Source organism: Phocoena phocoena, chromosome 1 (assembly GCF_963924675.1).
Source record: "Phocoena phocoena chromosome 1, mPhoPho1.1, whole genome shotgun sequence".
Taxonomy (NCBI): Eukaryota; Metazoa; Chordata; class Mammalia; order Artiodactyla; family Phocoenidae; genus Phocoena; species Phocoena phocoena.
In genome coordinates, this window is record NC_089219.1 from 138,995,308 (window position 1) to 139,011,658 (window position 16,351).

Sequence of the window (16,351 nt, forward strand, 5' to 3'; positions counted from 1 at the left end):
ACTGCACCACCAGGGAAGCCCCCCTCCTCTTTATAGGATTGGGTAGCAAACAGTTCCTGGACTGGCTGCCGGCCACAGACCACACTTTGAGTAGCAGGAGCATGGACAAACGAATTCTTCAAGGGTCTGAGGGAGATTAGCATGGACAAGAATAGCTAAGAGAGGCCTCACTGAAGATGAAGGATTGACTCAAGTTGGTGACATTTGCTTATGAGTGCTTGATCTTCACGTGTATAGTTGCAAAGTATTTGGAAACACATCCCTAATTTTCTTTTTCTTCTTTCTCAGGGACTCCAAGTGTGACTGTGATCCGGCTGGCATCTCGGGGCCCTGTGACACAGGCCGCTGTGTCTGCAAGTCAGCTGTCACCGGAGGGCGCTGTGATAGGTCTGTGTGAACTGTGACCCTACGGGCACAGCAGGGTGTCCCTCGGCAGCTAGCTTGAGAATTCATCCTCTGAGTGCAATTACGGAAAACGGACACTTAACAAATGTAGATGACCTTCTTCCTGCCCCCTGTCCTCAGAAACTAGGCTTTATTTATTTATGTTTAATTTTAATTTTTGGCCGCGCTGCATGGCATGGAGGATCTTAGTTCCCCGATCAGGGATCAAACCCATGCCCCCTGCATTGGAAGCGCAGAGCCTTAACCACTGGGACTTCCCTCAAAAACTAGACCTTAAAAAAAGTGCAACCAAGGCCCCAAATCTCACTGGACTCCAAGCTTTTGCTCTGGGTCCCTTCTCTGTTTATGCTGTGACAGAGGCACAGGGCCCCAGTGAGTCCCTGGCCAGCTGGCTCTGAATCCCAGGGGCTCTATGCAAGGTGGTATGCTGCGATGAGGTCACATGACTCAACCTGGTCCCAGGAAAGGCCTGGTCTAATTAAACATGTTGGGAAAATCTTAGTAAGTGGGAATATCGCAGTGTATGGCCACAGATAACCGTCCCGTGCTGAGAAGGACCGGGGATGGGATGGTGGTTATATGCACACACATGAACCAGCGGGGGAGATGTAAGAGCCCTTTGGGTCCCAAACCACGTTGGGACAGATGGTGCAACCAGGTCTATCCACCTTCAGTTGCTGCTGCAGGAAATTCCTTAAGTACAAACTGCGCCCAGACTTAAAACTCTTCCCTCTCCTGATACTGTTGTGAGCAGAGGGCTGCGAGGTAGGTCCCAGAGGTAAAGGCTTCCCTCTTATTTCCTTAAAGGAAAGAAAGCAGTTCTTTGGTATCCTGCCAGTCTCGTATACCTGGGCAGAGGAAATGCCAGGTACATTCCTGGCTTTTGTTTTCAGGGGGTTCTTTGCTGCTGAGGTGGGGTGTGTGTGTGTGTGAGGAAACATAGCTTTAAGTGTTAAAAAAGGAGTCACTTTTTGAAAGCATTTTAAGTTTCAAAATAGAACACAGAAATAGAAAGTCACATAAATGTTGCCAGCAGCACCGATTATATGAAATAGACCTTTGCTAAAACTATGCCGGCCTCGTAACACCCTCTCTCCTTCCTAGAGGTCACCACTATTCTGACTGACTTACTTTTCTTCATAATTAATTACCCAAGCACATCCTTAAACACTGTGGTTTAGTTTTGCCTGATTCCCTTCACTTCCCTCCCCCAACCTCCCTTCCTTTATCATTCCCTCTCCACCCTTTCTGTGCCTCCCCACTTCTTTCCTCCCTTCCTCCCTCCTTCTTTCCTTCCTTCCTTGGTTTTTTTCTTTCTTTTTTTTTTTTGCGGTACACGGGCCTCTCACTGCTGTGGCCTCTCCCGCTGCGGAGCACAGGCTCCGGACGCGCAGGCTCAGCGGCCATGGCTCACGGGCACAGCCGCTCCGCGGCATGTGGGATCTTCCCGGACCGGGGCACGAACCGGTGTCCCCTGCATCGGCAGGCGGACTCTCAACCACTGAGCCACCAGGGAAGCCCCCTTCCTTGGTTTTTAATCTCTTTTAATCTGAAGGTTTCCTCCACAGAAACTATAATGATTTTTTAAACCCTTTCTCTATAGGAAAAAAACCCCCAACTTATTTATTTACAGCTGGTCTCTGAAGCATCTGTTGTTCACGGCTAAACTGCTTTTCCGTGATTTTGCACAATGAACATATTCTTGACATATAGTCCAATGGATTAGACCACGTAATTTATCAGCAGATATACCTGAGTTTGAATTTTGTCTCAGCCACTTACCAGTTGTATGACCTTGAACAAGTTTCTTAACCTCTCTGGTCTTGGTCTTATCATCTAAGAAAATTGGAAATAACAATTCCTATCTCATAAGGTTGTAGTGAGGATTAAATGAAGGAGCATAAGTAAGGTGCCTGGCATATCACAAGTGCTAAATAAATGATAATTGAAACTACCATTATTTCATGTAGAAGGATGTCGTTAACTTGAACAGAGAAGAAAACAAATCCTTCCCAGCTTCCCCTGCCCTCTTCTCTATGACCCCAGCCTCCGGGACTTGTCTGCCAGCTGTGGTCCCCAGAGAAGTCACCGGAGGGCTTGAGCTAGGAGCAGAGGGGAGGCCAGCCTACATTTTGCTTTTGTAGGAGCCTCTAGCCATCCTTTTTTGGCATAACCTCACCTGCCCCCTCCCCTGGGGGTCAGAGCCTAGGTACAAGGGGCAGGGATGGTGGGCAATGCCAGGGAGGGTGGTCTGGGAGGGGTCAGTACAGCTGAGTGGGTGCTGGGGCGGGAGCATTTGCCTTTCTTTTGCTGGCCCCCACTTCCCACCCTTTTGCCCCAGTTAAATACTTACTCCAGGACAGGGTCAGCTCTGCATATCCCTACCTGACCCCTCCCCATCTCTCCCACTCAATTCCTCACCAAGGATGGGGAAAATCACTGTTTCCAGACCATCACATCAAACATGATACTGCTTTACCAGAGCAAGAGAAAGTGAATATTCTTCATGCTTTCTTTTTAAATTAATCAATTAATTAATTAATTAATTAATTGACTGTGTTGGGTCTTCGTTGCTGCGCGCGGGCTTTCTCTAGTTGCGGCGAGCGGGGCTACTCTTTGTTGCGGCGCACGGGCTTCTCGTTGTGTTGGCTTCTCTTGTTGCGGAGCACAGGCTCTAGGCGTGCAGGCTCAGTAGTTGTGGCTCGCAGGCTCAGTAGTTGTGGCTCACGGGCTCTAGAGCACAGGCTCAGTAGCTGTGGCGCACGGGCTTAGTTGCTCCGCGGCATGTGGGATCTTCCCGGACCAGGGATTGAACAGGCATTGGCAGGTGGATTCTTAAGCACTGCGCCACCAGGGAAGCCCTTTTGTGCTTTCTTAATGGGGAGCTGTGATTTGTCCATTGGGGGGTCTGGGAGTGGGGGGTGGTATGTGTAACTTAGTATTCCTCACCTTTGGGAATTAATGGGCCGGGTGGAAGAGAAAGTAGAAATGATCATATTCTCTATAGGGACAAGAAATAACCTGTAATATTGTCCTGATTTCTAAAACATCACCGCAGGTGCCGACCAGGTTACTATCACCTGGATGGGGGAAACCCTGAGGGCTGTACCCAGTGTTTTTGCTACGGCCATTCAGCCAGCTGCCGAAGCTCTGGAGACTACAGTGTCCATAAAATCACCTCGACCTTCCATCAAGGTAAAGCGATCTGTTTTCTAGGTTTTTTGCTTTTAATGTTGTATAGGGTTTTGTGCTTATAGACTTCCGTCCACAGCGTGGGGTCCTTGAGTCATCTTTAGCAACTCTCTTCTCGCTTTAAATGTATATTATTTTTGAGGCAATAAGGAAGAGCCTAATGTCTTGTAAAAGTTATAGCTGAATAGTTTACTCAGACCAGCGTATGAATAACTTAAAAAAATAACTAAAAAGAGACCAGATTTTCATCTCCCTGCATTTCCCATCTCATCTATTTTAAAACCACAAAAGAATCATTCTTTTGAATTGAAGGGCTTAACATGAGTCTTCCTGGAATTCACATTCACTGATAATACCGCTTTCACATACGCCAAACGAGTTGATTTATGTGAAATTAGTTACCAAGCTACAAAGCACTCTAAAAATATGGGAGATTAATATGATTTCAACTCTGAGTTTCTCTTTGAACATACTAGACCCTCTTACCTCACTAAGGCCAGACCCTGTTTATGTAAATAAAATAAAAATACAAATTATAGGCAGATGAAAACATGCTCTCTTATTCCAAGAGTCAGACTCGGAGACAAGAAGTCACAGCAGCTGTAGGGCAGGAGTGGGTGAAGGTGAATACAAAGTAGAGAGGTGCACAGGGGATTTTGAGGATGGTACACGAATGTGGAAGCATTAAGAAATCCCCACTTGTTACTCACTGCTAGTGCCTTGTTTAACTCAGTAGATGTTGTCCAAATGCAGAGTGGTTTTATTTGTGTTTCAGATGTTGATGGCTGGAAGGCTGTCCAAAGAAATGGGTCTCCTGCAAAACTCCAATGGTCACAGCGCCATCGAGATGTGTTTAGCTCAGCACGACAGTCAGACCCTGTCTATTTTATAGCTCCTGGTATGTATGGTATTTTTCCTGTAGAAGCCAACTTAGAACACTAAGAAGTCAAGATAGAAAAATGGGGCTAGAAAATGTGGACATCTTATCACTTAGTATTCTGGGCAGTAGTATCTCCAGGAGACAAGTGGGGCTTCAGCCCTTCTTGACAAAGTCATGGCACAGTACAGCAGAACTGGGTGTCCAGGTGGTCAGACCCTGGTTCAGGTCCCTACTTCAGTCAAATGGGAAGTTTCTAGGTTTCCCATCAAGACAAGAAATAAGGACGGTGGTCAAATCTGTGGGTCTACTGAGAAACAGATGGAAAAGTGAAAAGAAACCATTTCTCAAAGCTTTAAACCGCTTGTAAATTTTAAAAATATACATTAGTCAGAGAAGCTGGATGGAAAAGCTCTGGCTAAGATTTTTTTTTTAATTAATTAATTTATTTATTTATTTTTGGCTGCGTTGGGTCTTCGTTGCTGCGTGCAGGCTTTTCTCTAGTTGCGGCGAGTGGGGCCTACTCTTCGTTGAGGTGCGCGGGCTTCTCATCGCAGTGGCTTATCTTGTTGTGGGGCACGGGCTCTAGGCGCGCGGGCTTCAGTAGTCGTGGCTCACAGGCTTCAGTAGTTGTGGCTCGTGGGATCTAGAGTGCAGGCTCGGTAGTTGTGGTGCACGGGCTTAGTTGATCTGTGGCATGTGGGATCTTCCCAGACCAGGGCTCGAACCGATGTCCCCTACATTGGCAGGTGGATTCTCAACCACTGAGCCACCAGTGAAGCCCCTCTGGCTAGAATTTTAATCCTAGTTCATATCCTTAGCTAATATGTGATTCCTGGGCAAGGTGGCCTCTTAACCTTTCCAAACTTCAGTTCCCTCAGCTGTTGAATAATGACAACCTCCACGAATTATTGCCATCAAATGTGATGATGCTGGTGAAAGTATTCTGTAAACTAGAAAGCATTATGTAACAAATGGTATTATTGCTGATAGACCTGGGATCTTTACATATTGGTCTGTCATAGGGACCAGGCTATGAATCATGTAATGGATGGAATTGCCTTATAATGAGGCCCTTTTAGCGTTTCAGTAACTAACCCTTCTTTGTGGCCAAGAGTTGCAAGGCCATGTCCACTGCCATGAACTGGCTCTTCTGGCAGGGTGGCTGGGGAGGGGTGATGGGTGGGTAATGTAGGACCCCAAGAGGAATTGCCAACATCGATGAAAACTTACTCACTCCTTTGCTTCTCCAGTCTCAGAACTGACCTCAATCTTTTCGAATTCTATTTCACAGCCAAATTTCTTGGGAATCAACAGGTGAGCTATGGGCAAAACCTGTCTTTTGACTACCGTGTGGACAGGGGAGGCAGACACCCATCCGCCCATGACGTGATCCTGGAAGGTGCTGGTCTATGGATCACAGCTCCCTTGATTCCACCTGGCAAGACGCTGCCTTGTGGGGTCACCAAGACTTACACTTTCAGGTAAAGAGAGAGACTACAAGTGGGTCAAAGAGAGCAAACTGTGACTGAAGTCTGATTCCTTTGTTCACCCAGTCATCATTCATTGGTTCAACAAGCTTCTCTGAGCACCTTTTATGTACCAAACATGGTGTTATGTGCTGAGACAGGTCATGACTGCTGCCCACAAGCCCCGGACAGGCTAATGGGGGAGAAAAATAAGCAGCTTGTAAGGGACAAGGTGGACACAGGTGCTTTGAACACACACAGGAGATATCAGTAACTCACACTGGAGTGATCCAGGAAAGCTTCCCAAGAAGATGTGACAAGTGAAGAGCCGCTCTTTAAGCAAAGAAAAGGGGGGAAGGTTAACATGGCAGAAGAAGTATGTTTGAGGAAGTTTCGTACTTTTAGGAAATTCTAAGTGGTTAAGCATGAGTGGAGCATGGGGTCAGGGAGAGGAATACCGTGAGAAGTGGGGTCAGAGAAAGAGGCTGAGGTAAGGTCATGGATGGCCCCATGTGTGTCTAAGGAGGTTCATGTTTTCCTGTGGAATGGGATATTTTTTGAAGTATAATTGACCTACAACACTGTGCTAGTTCCAGGTCTAAAACATAGTGATTTGATATTTCTATACCTTACAAAACGATCACCCTGATAATTCTAGTTACCACCTGTCACCATACAGTGTTATTACATTATTGACTATATTCCCCAGGATGTACATTTCGTCCCCGTGGCTCATTTATTTTATAACTGGAAGTTTGTACCTCTTAATCTCCCTCACCTATTTCACTCATCCTCCCACACCCTCCCTTTTGGCAAATACCTGTTTGTTCTCTGTATCTATGAGTCTGTTTTTGTTCTGTTCTGTTTGTTTGTTTTTTAGATTTCACATATAAATGAAGTCATATGGTATTTGTCTTTCTTTGTCTGAATTATTTCACTTAGCATAATACCCTCTAGGTCCATCCATGCTGTTGCAAATAGCAAGATTTCATTCTTTTTTTATGGTTGAGTAATATTCCATTGCCTATATATATATATATATATATATACACACACACACACACACACACACAGACACACACACACACACATATACATACATACATATATACCACATCTTCTTTATCCACTATTGATGGATACTTTCCATATCTTGGCTCTTGTAAATAATGCTGCAGTGAACATAGGGGTGCATATAGCTTTTTGAATTGGTATTCTTGTTTTTTCAGAAGAACACCCAGAAGTAGACTTGCTGGATCATATGGTAGTTCTATTTTTACTCTTTTGAGGAACCTCCATACTGTTTTTCATAGTGCCTGCACCAACTTACATTCCCATCAACAGGGCACAAACATTCCCCTTTCTCCACATCCTTGCTAACACTTGTTATCTGTTGTCTTTTTGATAATAGCCATTCTGACAGGTGTGAGGTGGTATCTCATTGTGGTTTTGATTTGCATTTCTTTGATGATTAGTGATGTTGAGCATCTGTATGCCTTCTTAGGAAAACTGTTCATTGAGGTCCTCTGTCTACTTTTTAATTAAGCTGTTTGTTTTCTTGATGTTGAGTTGTATAAGTTATTTGTATATTTTGGATATTAATCCCTTATCAAATATATCATTTGCAAATATTTTCTCTCTAGAATGGGAATTTTGAATGGTGGGTACAGAGAGTTCAGTGGAGGGGGACGTGCCTATTAAGTGCTTAGTACTGTGTCAGAGACTGAGAATTCAAGATGAAGAAACGTGGTGTTTGTCCTTCAAGAGCTCTTGTCTAGTAGGATATGTAACATGTCAAAAAGCAAACATAACACAATACAAAATCTCTTCAGTGGTGGTGCATGCTTATGGGGAGTTGGGAGGAGAGGAAAGAGTCTTAGTTCTGCCTGGAGGAGCCAGGAAAAGCATTACTAAGGACGCAGTGTGTGGACTGAGAACAGGAAGAAGCACAGGGCTTTCCCAGGGACAAAATCAGGACAACCCGTACATGTGAGTATATGTGGGAATGTGGAAAGGCATAATACAGGGAATTGGTAAGCAGTATTTATGGCTGGAACACAGCGTGTACAGGAGAGATAGGCAGATAAGATTGAAAACGCTGGAAAAAAACCCAGCATGGTGGTTCTTGGATGTCATGTCAAGGTGCTGAGATCTTGCCCATGCCTACAAGATGATGGAAAGCTATTGAGAGATTGGAAGTCGAGAATTGGCGTGATCAGGTGTGAAGGCTGGGTGCAAATACTGTGTGAAGGACAGTTTGGGTAGGGTCTTTAACTGAACCACCAGGACACATTCACAGTGGTTCAAGTGAGGGTTGTTGGGGACCTACCCCAGGGCAGAGGTAAAGGTAATAGAGAATTGAAGACCCACAGCACACACACAATGTGTTCTTAAATAACTGAGTGCCACTTATTCTAACGATACAAACACCCAGCTCTCCACGCTGGAACACCCATTCCCACCTTCTCAGCTTGGTGAACTTACTCTTTAAGATTCAGCTTGCAGGTTTCTCCTTTATATTAGCCTTCTCAGAATCCTAGGTAAAGTTACAGTCCATCCTGAGTTTCTATGGCATCCTGTTCATGCCTTTGTTATAGCCCTTTCTGCATTGTATCATAATTATTTGTTTACCCGTCACCGCTGGGAGACACTGATCACCTCACTCTACTTGCCTTTGTATCCTCCGTCCTGATACAGCTTCTGGCTCAAACCAGGTGCACAGTAAACAGTTATTTCACAAATCAGTGGATGAAACAAAAGGGTTAGTATGGTTCCTGGAAGAGCTATTCCAGTAGAAATCAAAACAACATAAAGAAGAATAGTACAGGGGCTGGTGATGTGATGCACTGAGGCAACGTGATGCCAAACTAGGAAGTATTAGATGTGGACAGTGTAGAAGGTGGAAACTGACTTTTGAAAATTGGAGGTGAAATGTGCTCAGATAACAAATCATTTAAACAGCAAAACCAAAAATGAATGATGGCTCTCGAAGATCAGAGCTTCTGGAACTCAGAGATGTTCCTGCTGTTAGGTTTTGTGTGACCAAGAATAGAAAGTGGTCTCTGAGGGCTTGGACCAGCACTGGATGCTATAACCCCGGGAGCTCGGCTTCCTGCACTGGGATGCCCTCCAGCAAATCCTGTGGGGCTTGCACTCCCCATGGAGTGAGAAAGTTCCAGGCTTGTGCCTATGAGGATGTGGCTACCAGTCCTTCATCCCCGTACAAGCAGGGCTGTGAAGGGGCTTAGCTATTCCCCCGTTCTCAGGCATAATTTGTATCGGGTATACGCATTATAAGATTTGATAAGAGTTGGATTTTTCAGCTTTTGCTTTTAAATCATGCAGATTAAATGAAAATCCAAGCAGTAATTGGAGCCCCCAGCTGAGTTACTTTGAGTATCGGAGGTTACTGCGGAACCTCACAGCCCTGCGGATCCGAGCTACTTATGGAGAATACAGTAAGTGGCTAAAAGAAATGAATTTCTCTCTTCTTAGGTTTTAGTTTAATTTACTTCAGCTCTCTAAGGTGGTGACAGTCTGCAAACAATTAAACAAACTGCTTAATGGTTTTGATGTCGAGTCTCTGATTGGGTCTAGATTTGTACATCCTAGAAGAAGTTGTTAAGAAAGAATGTTTCTTGAAAAGAGGTCAGCACCAATGAAGAATGAATGATGCTTCCTTGCTAAAGAGCCTCTGAATTTAGATTAAAGCTGATTATTTGAAGAAGGTAACCTACAGCAAAAGGCACGTTCCCTTAGCTCAGAAAGCGCATCTACAACACTGTTCTCTTTATTTCTTGAGTAACTTTTCTTTGGGATTATACTCGGTGCTACCAGGTTCGGATATCACCATGTATTCTGTTAATTCCTATTATTGAACTTTTATATACTATGTACTATGTTGGGTACTCCTAAGCTCAACTGGGATTATTTAAATGAGACCTCCTTAAGCTTTTTAGCACACATGTAAAGAGGAAGTATGGCTGGCATGCACCATTTCCATGTCACTGATATAGTGAATAAAGCAGGAAGTAGAAAAGGTGCTTACTAACAATTTATTGACTCTTTACTATGTACCAAGCACACTACAATGCATGCATGGTCTCATTTAATTTCACAAGAAACATAGGAGGTAGATACCACTGTCATTTCTCTTCTACTGTTGAGGAAACACAGTCATCGAGGTGTTTTGTGACTTGCCCAGTTCACACAGAGAGTGAGGATTGAGCCAGAATTTAAACCCTGAGTTTTCTGACACCAGAGCCTATGCAGTCAGTCATGATGAACTGCTATATCTCTATGCATGGCATAGTGAGTGAATACCAACTGTCTTTGATAGGGCTATCAATGAAAAAAATTCATCAATAGTCAATCTAAGAGGGCTTCTCTGGTGGCACAGTGGTTAAGAATCCGCCTGCCAATGCAGGGAACACGGGTTCGAGCCCTGGTCTGGGAAGATCCCACATGCTGCGGAGCAACTAAGCCCATGCGCCACAACTACTGAAGCCCGCACGCCTAGAGCCCGTGCTCCACAAGAGAAGCCACCACAATGAGAAGCCCGCACACTGCAAGGAAGAGTAGCCCCCGCTCGCAGCAACTAGAGAAAGCCCGCGTGCGGCAACGAAGACCCAACGCAGCCAAAAATAAAATAAATAAATTTTTAAAAATTGTCAATCTAAGAAAGAAATGGAAAATCTTATTTGAGCCAATATGAGAATTATAACCCAGAAGACAGTCTCTCGGAGAGTTCTGAAGACTGTTCCAAACAGGTAAAGGGGGAAGCCAATATATATGTGATTTGGGAAGAATGTACGTGCAATCAAGCACACATCTTGGTAGAAGGTTACTGCTATTTGCAAGGAACAGATACCTTAGTTAATGGTTTAAGTGCTTTTCTAAGTACGGGAAGATGCAAGAAACTGGGTTCATAAAATTTTCTCCTGAAAATATCTAACTCTCTGAGGGCCAGTTCTGTCAGGTTTCCTAGAGCACAAAGTGCTACATCCTGATCTTCACCCTGAAGTCCTTTCAGGATGTACTGTAGGTCAGCGACTGCAGTGGCTAAAGACTTCATTCTTGTAGATCTGGATAGTGGGCAACATTCTTTATTTTACAATCCCTTCCCTTTCGGTCTTAAGTTCAACCAAGGTCTGGGAGGCATTTCGTGAGCAACTGCTAGGAACGCACATTCCCAGGTCAGTTGAGGATTTTGTTGACAGGCCACAGAACGTGCTATTACTGGACTAGATTCAGTTAACAGTAGCCAAAAGCCTCTGGACCTCCTGTCTTTCTACTCTGTTATGGTCCAGGAGATAGTTCCCTCTTGTTGCTTCTTCCCATATCTAGAGTTATTATGCATGATTACAGTCTTGTAGAACTATATATTTGATCAAATTGTTTTAAGTCGCCTAGTCATCATTAATTTCATCTGAGGATCAATCACACATTTGGTAATGCAAGAAGCAATAATCTTGTAAAATTAGGCAGCATATACTATAGCTAGTAACATTAATAGGTCATAAGCAAGTATTTAAGCTAAGAACTTCCGTTAGGTGCGGCCCAGTATCTCCCCAGGTCGTCTGACCAGTCTGTTCTGCACTAATTGCTATCTTTAAGGGAAAATGATATATTGGCATTGTACATGAAGTTCACTAAAGATGTCTGCCCGTACAAGGCGAGTAGTGGGTCGTCATGACCCCTTAAAGGATTGACAAAGGAATGTTATGGTCTAAGGAGTTACATGGCTGGCGCCAGAAGGAGAAAAATTGAACTTTATGGTTGAGCAGGTATTTCTGCCACAGGGGAGGTCTGGTTAACACATAATGCAGATGTACAATGCAACTAGAGGGGAATGAGGAGGCCAAAGGGCAGAGAAAAAGGTTGTTTTTTTTTTTTTTGCGGTACGCGAGCCTCTCACTGTTGTGGCCTCTCCCGTTGCGGAGCACAGGCTCTGGATGCGCAGGCTCAGCGGCCATGGCTTACGGGCCCAGCCGCTCTGCAGCATGTGGGATCCTCTGGGACCAGGGCACGAACCCGTGTCCCCTGCATCGGCAGGCGGACTCTCACCACTGCGCCACCAGGGAAGCCCAGAGAAAAATTTTATGTTTAAATTTTTCTTGTCTTGCCTTAAAAATGTGAATTTTCATTTCATCAGGGAGTTAAGAGAAATAAAATCCAATGAGAGGCCTGACTTTAGATCCTTGGACCTTACCACTTGCTGCTTCTAACGTGTTCCCTCTCTTGCAGGTACTGGGTACCTTGACAATGTGACCCTGATCTCAGCTCGCCCCATCTCTGGAGCCCCAGCACCATGGGTTGAACAATGTGTGTGTCCTGTTGGGTACAAGGGACAGTTCTGCCAGGAATGTGCTTCTGGCTACAAAAGAGATTCAGCCAGACTGGGACCTTTTGGCACCTGTATTCCATGTAACTGCCAAGGAGGAGGGGCTTGTGATCCAGACACAGGTGAGTGAAATGACACCTGGACCAGATGGTTGGGGGCACAGCCAGGCGACTGAGGTCTTCGCGGAAGAGAGAGCTGTGTAGGAAAGACCATGCCTGAACTCATTTCAGAGATGGGAAAGGATTAAGGGAAGCAGGGCTGGAGTCAGGGAAGATGGACATGGCGCTTTATTACACTCAATCCTTTTCATTATGGGAATGCCACAGGGTTGTGAGAAAGGTGCTAGGTTACAGGAAATGGCTGTCATGGTTCAGTGCTGGGTGGGGGAATTGGTGTCGAGTTGCAAGCATTGTACGGGGAGATCAAAGGCAATGTCAGGACTGGAATGAATGTGCGGACAAATGGTGTCAGGCCTTGGGGGACAGGGGAGCAGTGTTAAGTCATGGCTGGTAAAGGAAGTGTATGTCTGCTTAGCCTGGGAGAGTGAGGGTGAGACTCAGGGTGGTGGCCGTGTTTAGAGTTGGTACTAGGGCAGAGGAGATCACCGGCGCTCAGGCACTCTGGGGAAAGCTTCAGAAAGGCAGGCTGTGAGTTACTAAGCTCTGACTTGCACATGTCATGCGTATTAAAGCAAGTGTACAGTTTTACCCTGCTCATTTCTCTGCTCCTCCATTCTTCCTCTGCCCCCCCAGGAGATTGTTATTCAGGGGATGAAAACCCTGACATCGAGTGTGCCGAATGCCCCATTGGTTTCTACAACGACCCGCGTGACCCCCGCAGCTGCAAGCCCTGCCCCTGTCGCAATGGGTTCAGCTGCTCCGTGATGCCCGAGACAGAGGAGGTGGTGTGCAATAACTGTCCCCACGGTGTCACTGGTGAGGCCAGCTGCCTGCCCTGTCCTGAAGCCATGAATCTGCAAGGATAGCTTCTATTCCAAGGGATTCCCAGGGAGTTTTCATTACTCAGGGTTAGTCTAAATGAGCTCATTTTAAAGATAAGGATAGCTCGTCGATGCCCGAGAGCTGAAGTGGATTGAGGAAGGGCAGAGTGTACAGTTACGCGGAGGAAACATCTAAAGCTGTTTTAGGAGGTTTGTAATTAGGAGATGAAGTTTTCAGATGAAATACAGGGTTTAACTAAGTTTTTAAAAATGAACCAAGGTGAAGAAGGAAAACTTAGTGGCCTTATAAATGTCGCATCTCTCTGCTGGTCAGTCTGAAAGAAGAGTTTATCTTCAGCAGCAGTCTCAGTGGTATGGGTCTCAATCTGACTTTTTCCCGGTCAGCTAGTTAACCGGCAGGAAGGCTCCTAGTGGCGCTTGGGTTCTAAAATCTGTGACCACTGTGGAGTGGAAGAGCCAGGCCCTGGCCATGGGCTCCTGTTCCTGAAGCTACTGTTCTGGGGTCCACGGGGAAAGCTCCTCTAGAGGGCTATTTACACCTTCGTCCTCTGCGTCTGCTTTTGCTGCCAGTGGATGATCGCTTGGGCTTGGTTCTTTGTTCCTTCCAGGTGCCCGCTGCGAGCTCTGTGCCGATGGCTACTTTGGGGACCCCTTTGGGGAACACGGCCCAGTGAGGCCTTGTCAACCCTGTCAGTGCAACAACAATGTGGACCCCAGTGCCTCTGGGAACTGTGACCGCCTGACGGGCAGGTGTCTGAAGTGCCTCCACGGCACAGCCGGTACCCACTGTGACCAGTGCAAAGCAGGCTACTTTGGGGACCCCTTGGCTCCCAACCCAATGGACAAGTGTCGAGGTAGGACTGCACCCCTAGACGGATTGGACAGCCTGTGTGTGTGTGTGTGTGTACATGTGTCAGAACATACAAATCAGCAAGGCCAACAGCAGGTAATACCGCGGTGCTACTTTGGTTTCTCTGACCGACTGGCTCGTGAACAGCCTGGACCTTTTGCCTGTCAGAGGTCTTAAGACCCGTGTCCCCTGCATCAGGGCTCTGGAGTCAGAGCTGGAGGGCGTTGAAAGGGTTAAAGCTGCGCGGGAGAAGCGCAAAAGGTCAGGTTTATGCTCCAGAGTGGAAGAGGAGATGAAATGGGGCTGCTTCCAGCGCCCAGTCCCGAGGCTGGTAGGCAGGGAGGGGCTGCCAGACCTTGAATCGGAAGGTGATAAAGGGCTCGAGACTAAGCCTGAACACCCTGAAGTGGGAGGGGGGTGGGTTGTAAAGCAGTTGAAGAGACCCTCTCAGGAAGTCAGTGCGATTGATGTACAGAAAGGTAACAGTCCAAACGTCTCCTAAGGAGGCTGGGCTTCAAAGCAGTAGCTCCCGTGGAGCATTCCTGGGGGCCGCTTCAGATCAAAGCATGAATGTGCAGATGAGGCCTCTTGCTCAGCCCTTCTTTCAAGCCTTCGAACATGTTCTCTTCTAGAGGCAAATTCCGTTCTAGGGAGCTGGCCTGCCCCACAGACTCACGCCTAGGTCACAAAGGTCCCAGACCAGCCCTGGTGCCCAGAACTCAGGAGCTTCCTCATTTTAAGGTTCAGAGTGCCTTTGGGGACCGAGATTGGAGGACTCCTGGTCCCCCAGGAGGTCTGCAGGGAGCCCAGAGCCACCCCCCCCCACACACACCAGAGTCCCCAGCCCCAGAAATGATGAGGACCTCTGTGCAACTTGGGGCTTCTACCCAGGGGCATGAATTCCACCTGCCCTGACCCCAGCCTGTGGGTTAGCTGTGATGTCCTATGGTAGGAAGCATCGACATGACATCAGCAGTAATGAGTTCAAGTCCAGTTTTTTGAACATACCTATTGTATTACGCCGATCGTGCCAATTAATCTCTCTGAGCCTCAGTTTCCTCATATGGATGATTAATATTTTACCCAGAGTGGTTGCAAAGATAAAATAGCATATGAGAAAGCATACTATACCCTATATAATTCCATTTATAAGGTGTTATTAATAGAGATTTCACTGCCTTTAGGCCATACATTTTTTCACTCAGCTATCTTTTATCAAGCACTTACCATGTACCCAGTGTGGAGCTAGACACCGAGGTTATAATAATGAATAAATCAGCTCCAGCTCCCAAAGAACTCATATGCTAATAAGGAAGACACACAAATATGTAAGCAAATAATGACAGTACGCTTAGACATATGATCATACTACCAAGTGTTTTGTGAGCACTGAAGGTGGAGTAACCCAGAGAATCACTCCAGTAGAGTAGTGTCTCACCCACTGTTACATCCTCAGCTCCTAGAACAGAACATGACACATAGTGGTACTGAGTCAATTTGATTGAATAAAGGTACCGCTTTACCGCAGAAGGAAAATATCACTGGCTCTTGCCAGGTTCTCATTCCAGCTTGCCATTTTCTTGCTGTGTGTCCTAGGTCAAATTACTCAGCTTCTCTGAGCTCATATTCCTCATCTGTATATATACAGAGAGATGTCTACTTCTGGCATATATAGGCCCAGAAGAAATGTTATTTTCCCTGTGAGCAAAGCCAGAGTGTCTGCAGAATATCCAGCAGGCTTATGATTTAACGGGAGGAAGTAAATAAGTGCCACTAGAAAGGATGAACTGTTATAGTGTCTCTTCATCCAGACACACACCCCAAACAAACTTGCCAGATGATTCCGAAGACCTCTCTGTATTGTGGGAATGTGCTTGGAGGCATAGCCAAGAAATGAATCTAACACAATATGAATCAACAAGGGCAAAGAAGGATTCTTTGCTCTTGGTGACTCAATCCTCCTTTCATCTTTGCTATACCTCCAGTTTCTGGAATTAGCTTGACATGAAAGCTTCCTGTTTGTCCGTCTGTTTTCTCTAGCTTGCAACTGCAACCCAGTGGGCTCGGAGCCCGTGGAGTGTAGAAGTGATGGCAGCTGTGTTTGCAAGCCAGGATTTGGCGGCCTCAACTGTGAGCATGCAGCATTAACCATCTGTCCAGCTTGCTATAATCAAGTGAAGATTCAGGTGTGCATGCTAGCCAGACCTCACCCACAGGAGTAAAATCCTGAAGTGTCTCCTGGGTGGTTCTGTCA

At 46.0% G+C, this 16,351-nt stretch overlaps 1 protein-coding gene across 1 annotated transcript in view; it reads left to right on the plus strand.

Annotated features, from left to right (window-relative positions):
- Window positions 1-16,351, plus strand: part of LAMC2 (laminin subunit gamma 2) — a 60,330-nt gene that overhangs the window by 31,047 nt on the left and 12,932 nt on the right. Inside the window, exons 4-12 of the mRNA XM_065874053.1 lie at window positions 289-387; window positions 3,464-3,600; window positions 4,373-4,495; window positions 5,769-5,958; window positions 9,289-9,401; window positions 12,190-12,408; window positions 13,039-13,221; window positions 13,856-14,101; window positions 16,138-16,283. Coding sequence (XP_065730125.1) covers window positions 289-387; window positions 3,464-3,600; window positions 4,373-4,495; window positions 5,769-5,958; window positions 9,289-9,401; window positions 12,190-12,408; window positions 13,039-13,221; window positions 13,856-14,101; window positions 16,138-16,283 — 1,456 coding nt within the window. The remainder of the gene's footprint in view (window positions 1-288; window positions 388-3,463; window positions 3,601-4,372; window positions 4,496-5,768; window positions 5,959-9,288; window positions 9,402-12,189; window positions 12,409-13,038; window positions 13,222-13,855; window positions 14,102-16,137; window positions 16,284-16,351) is intronic.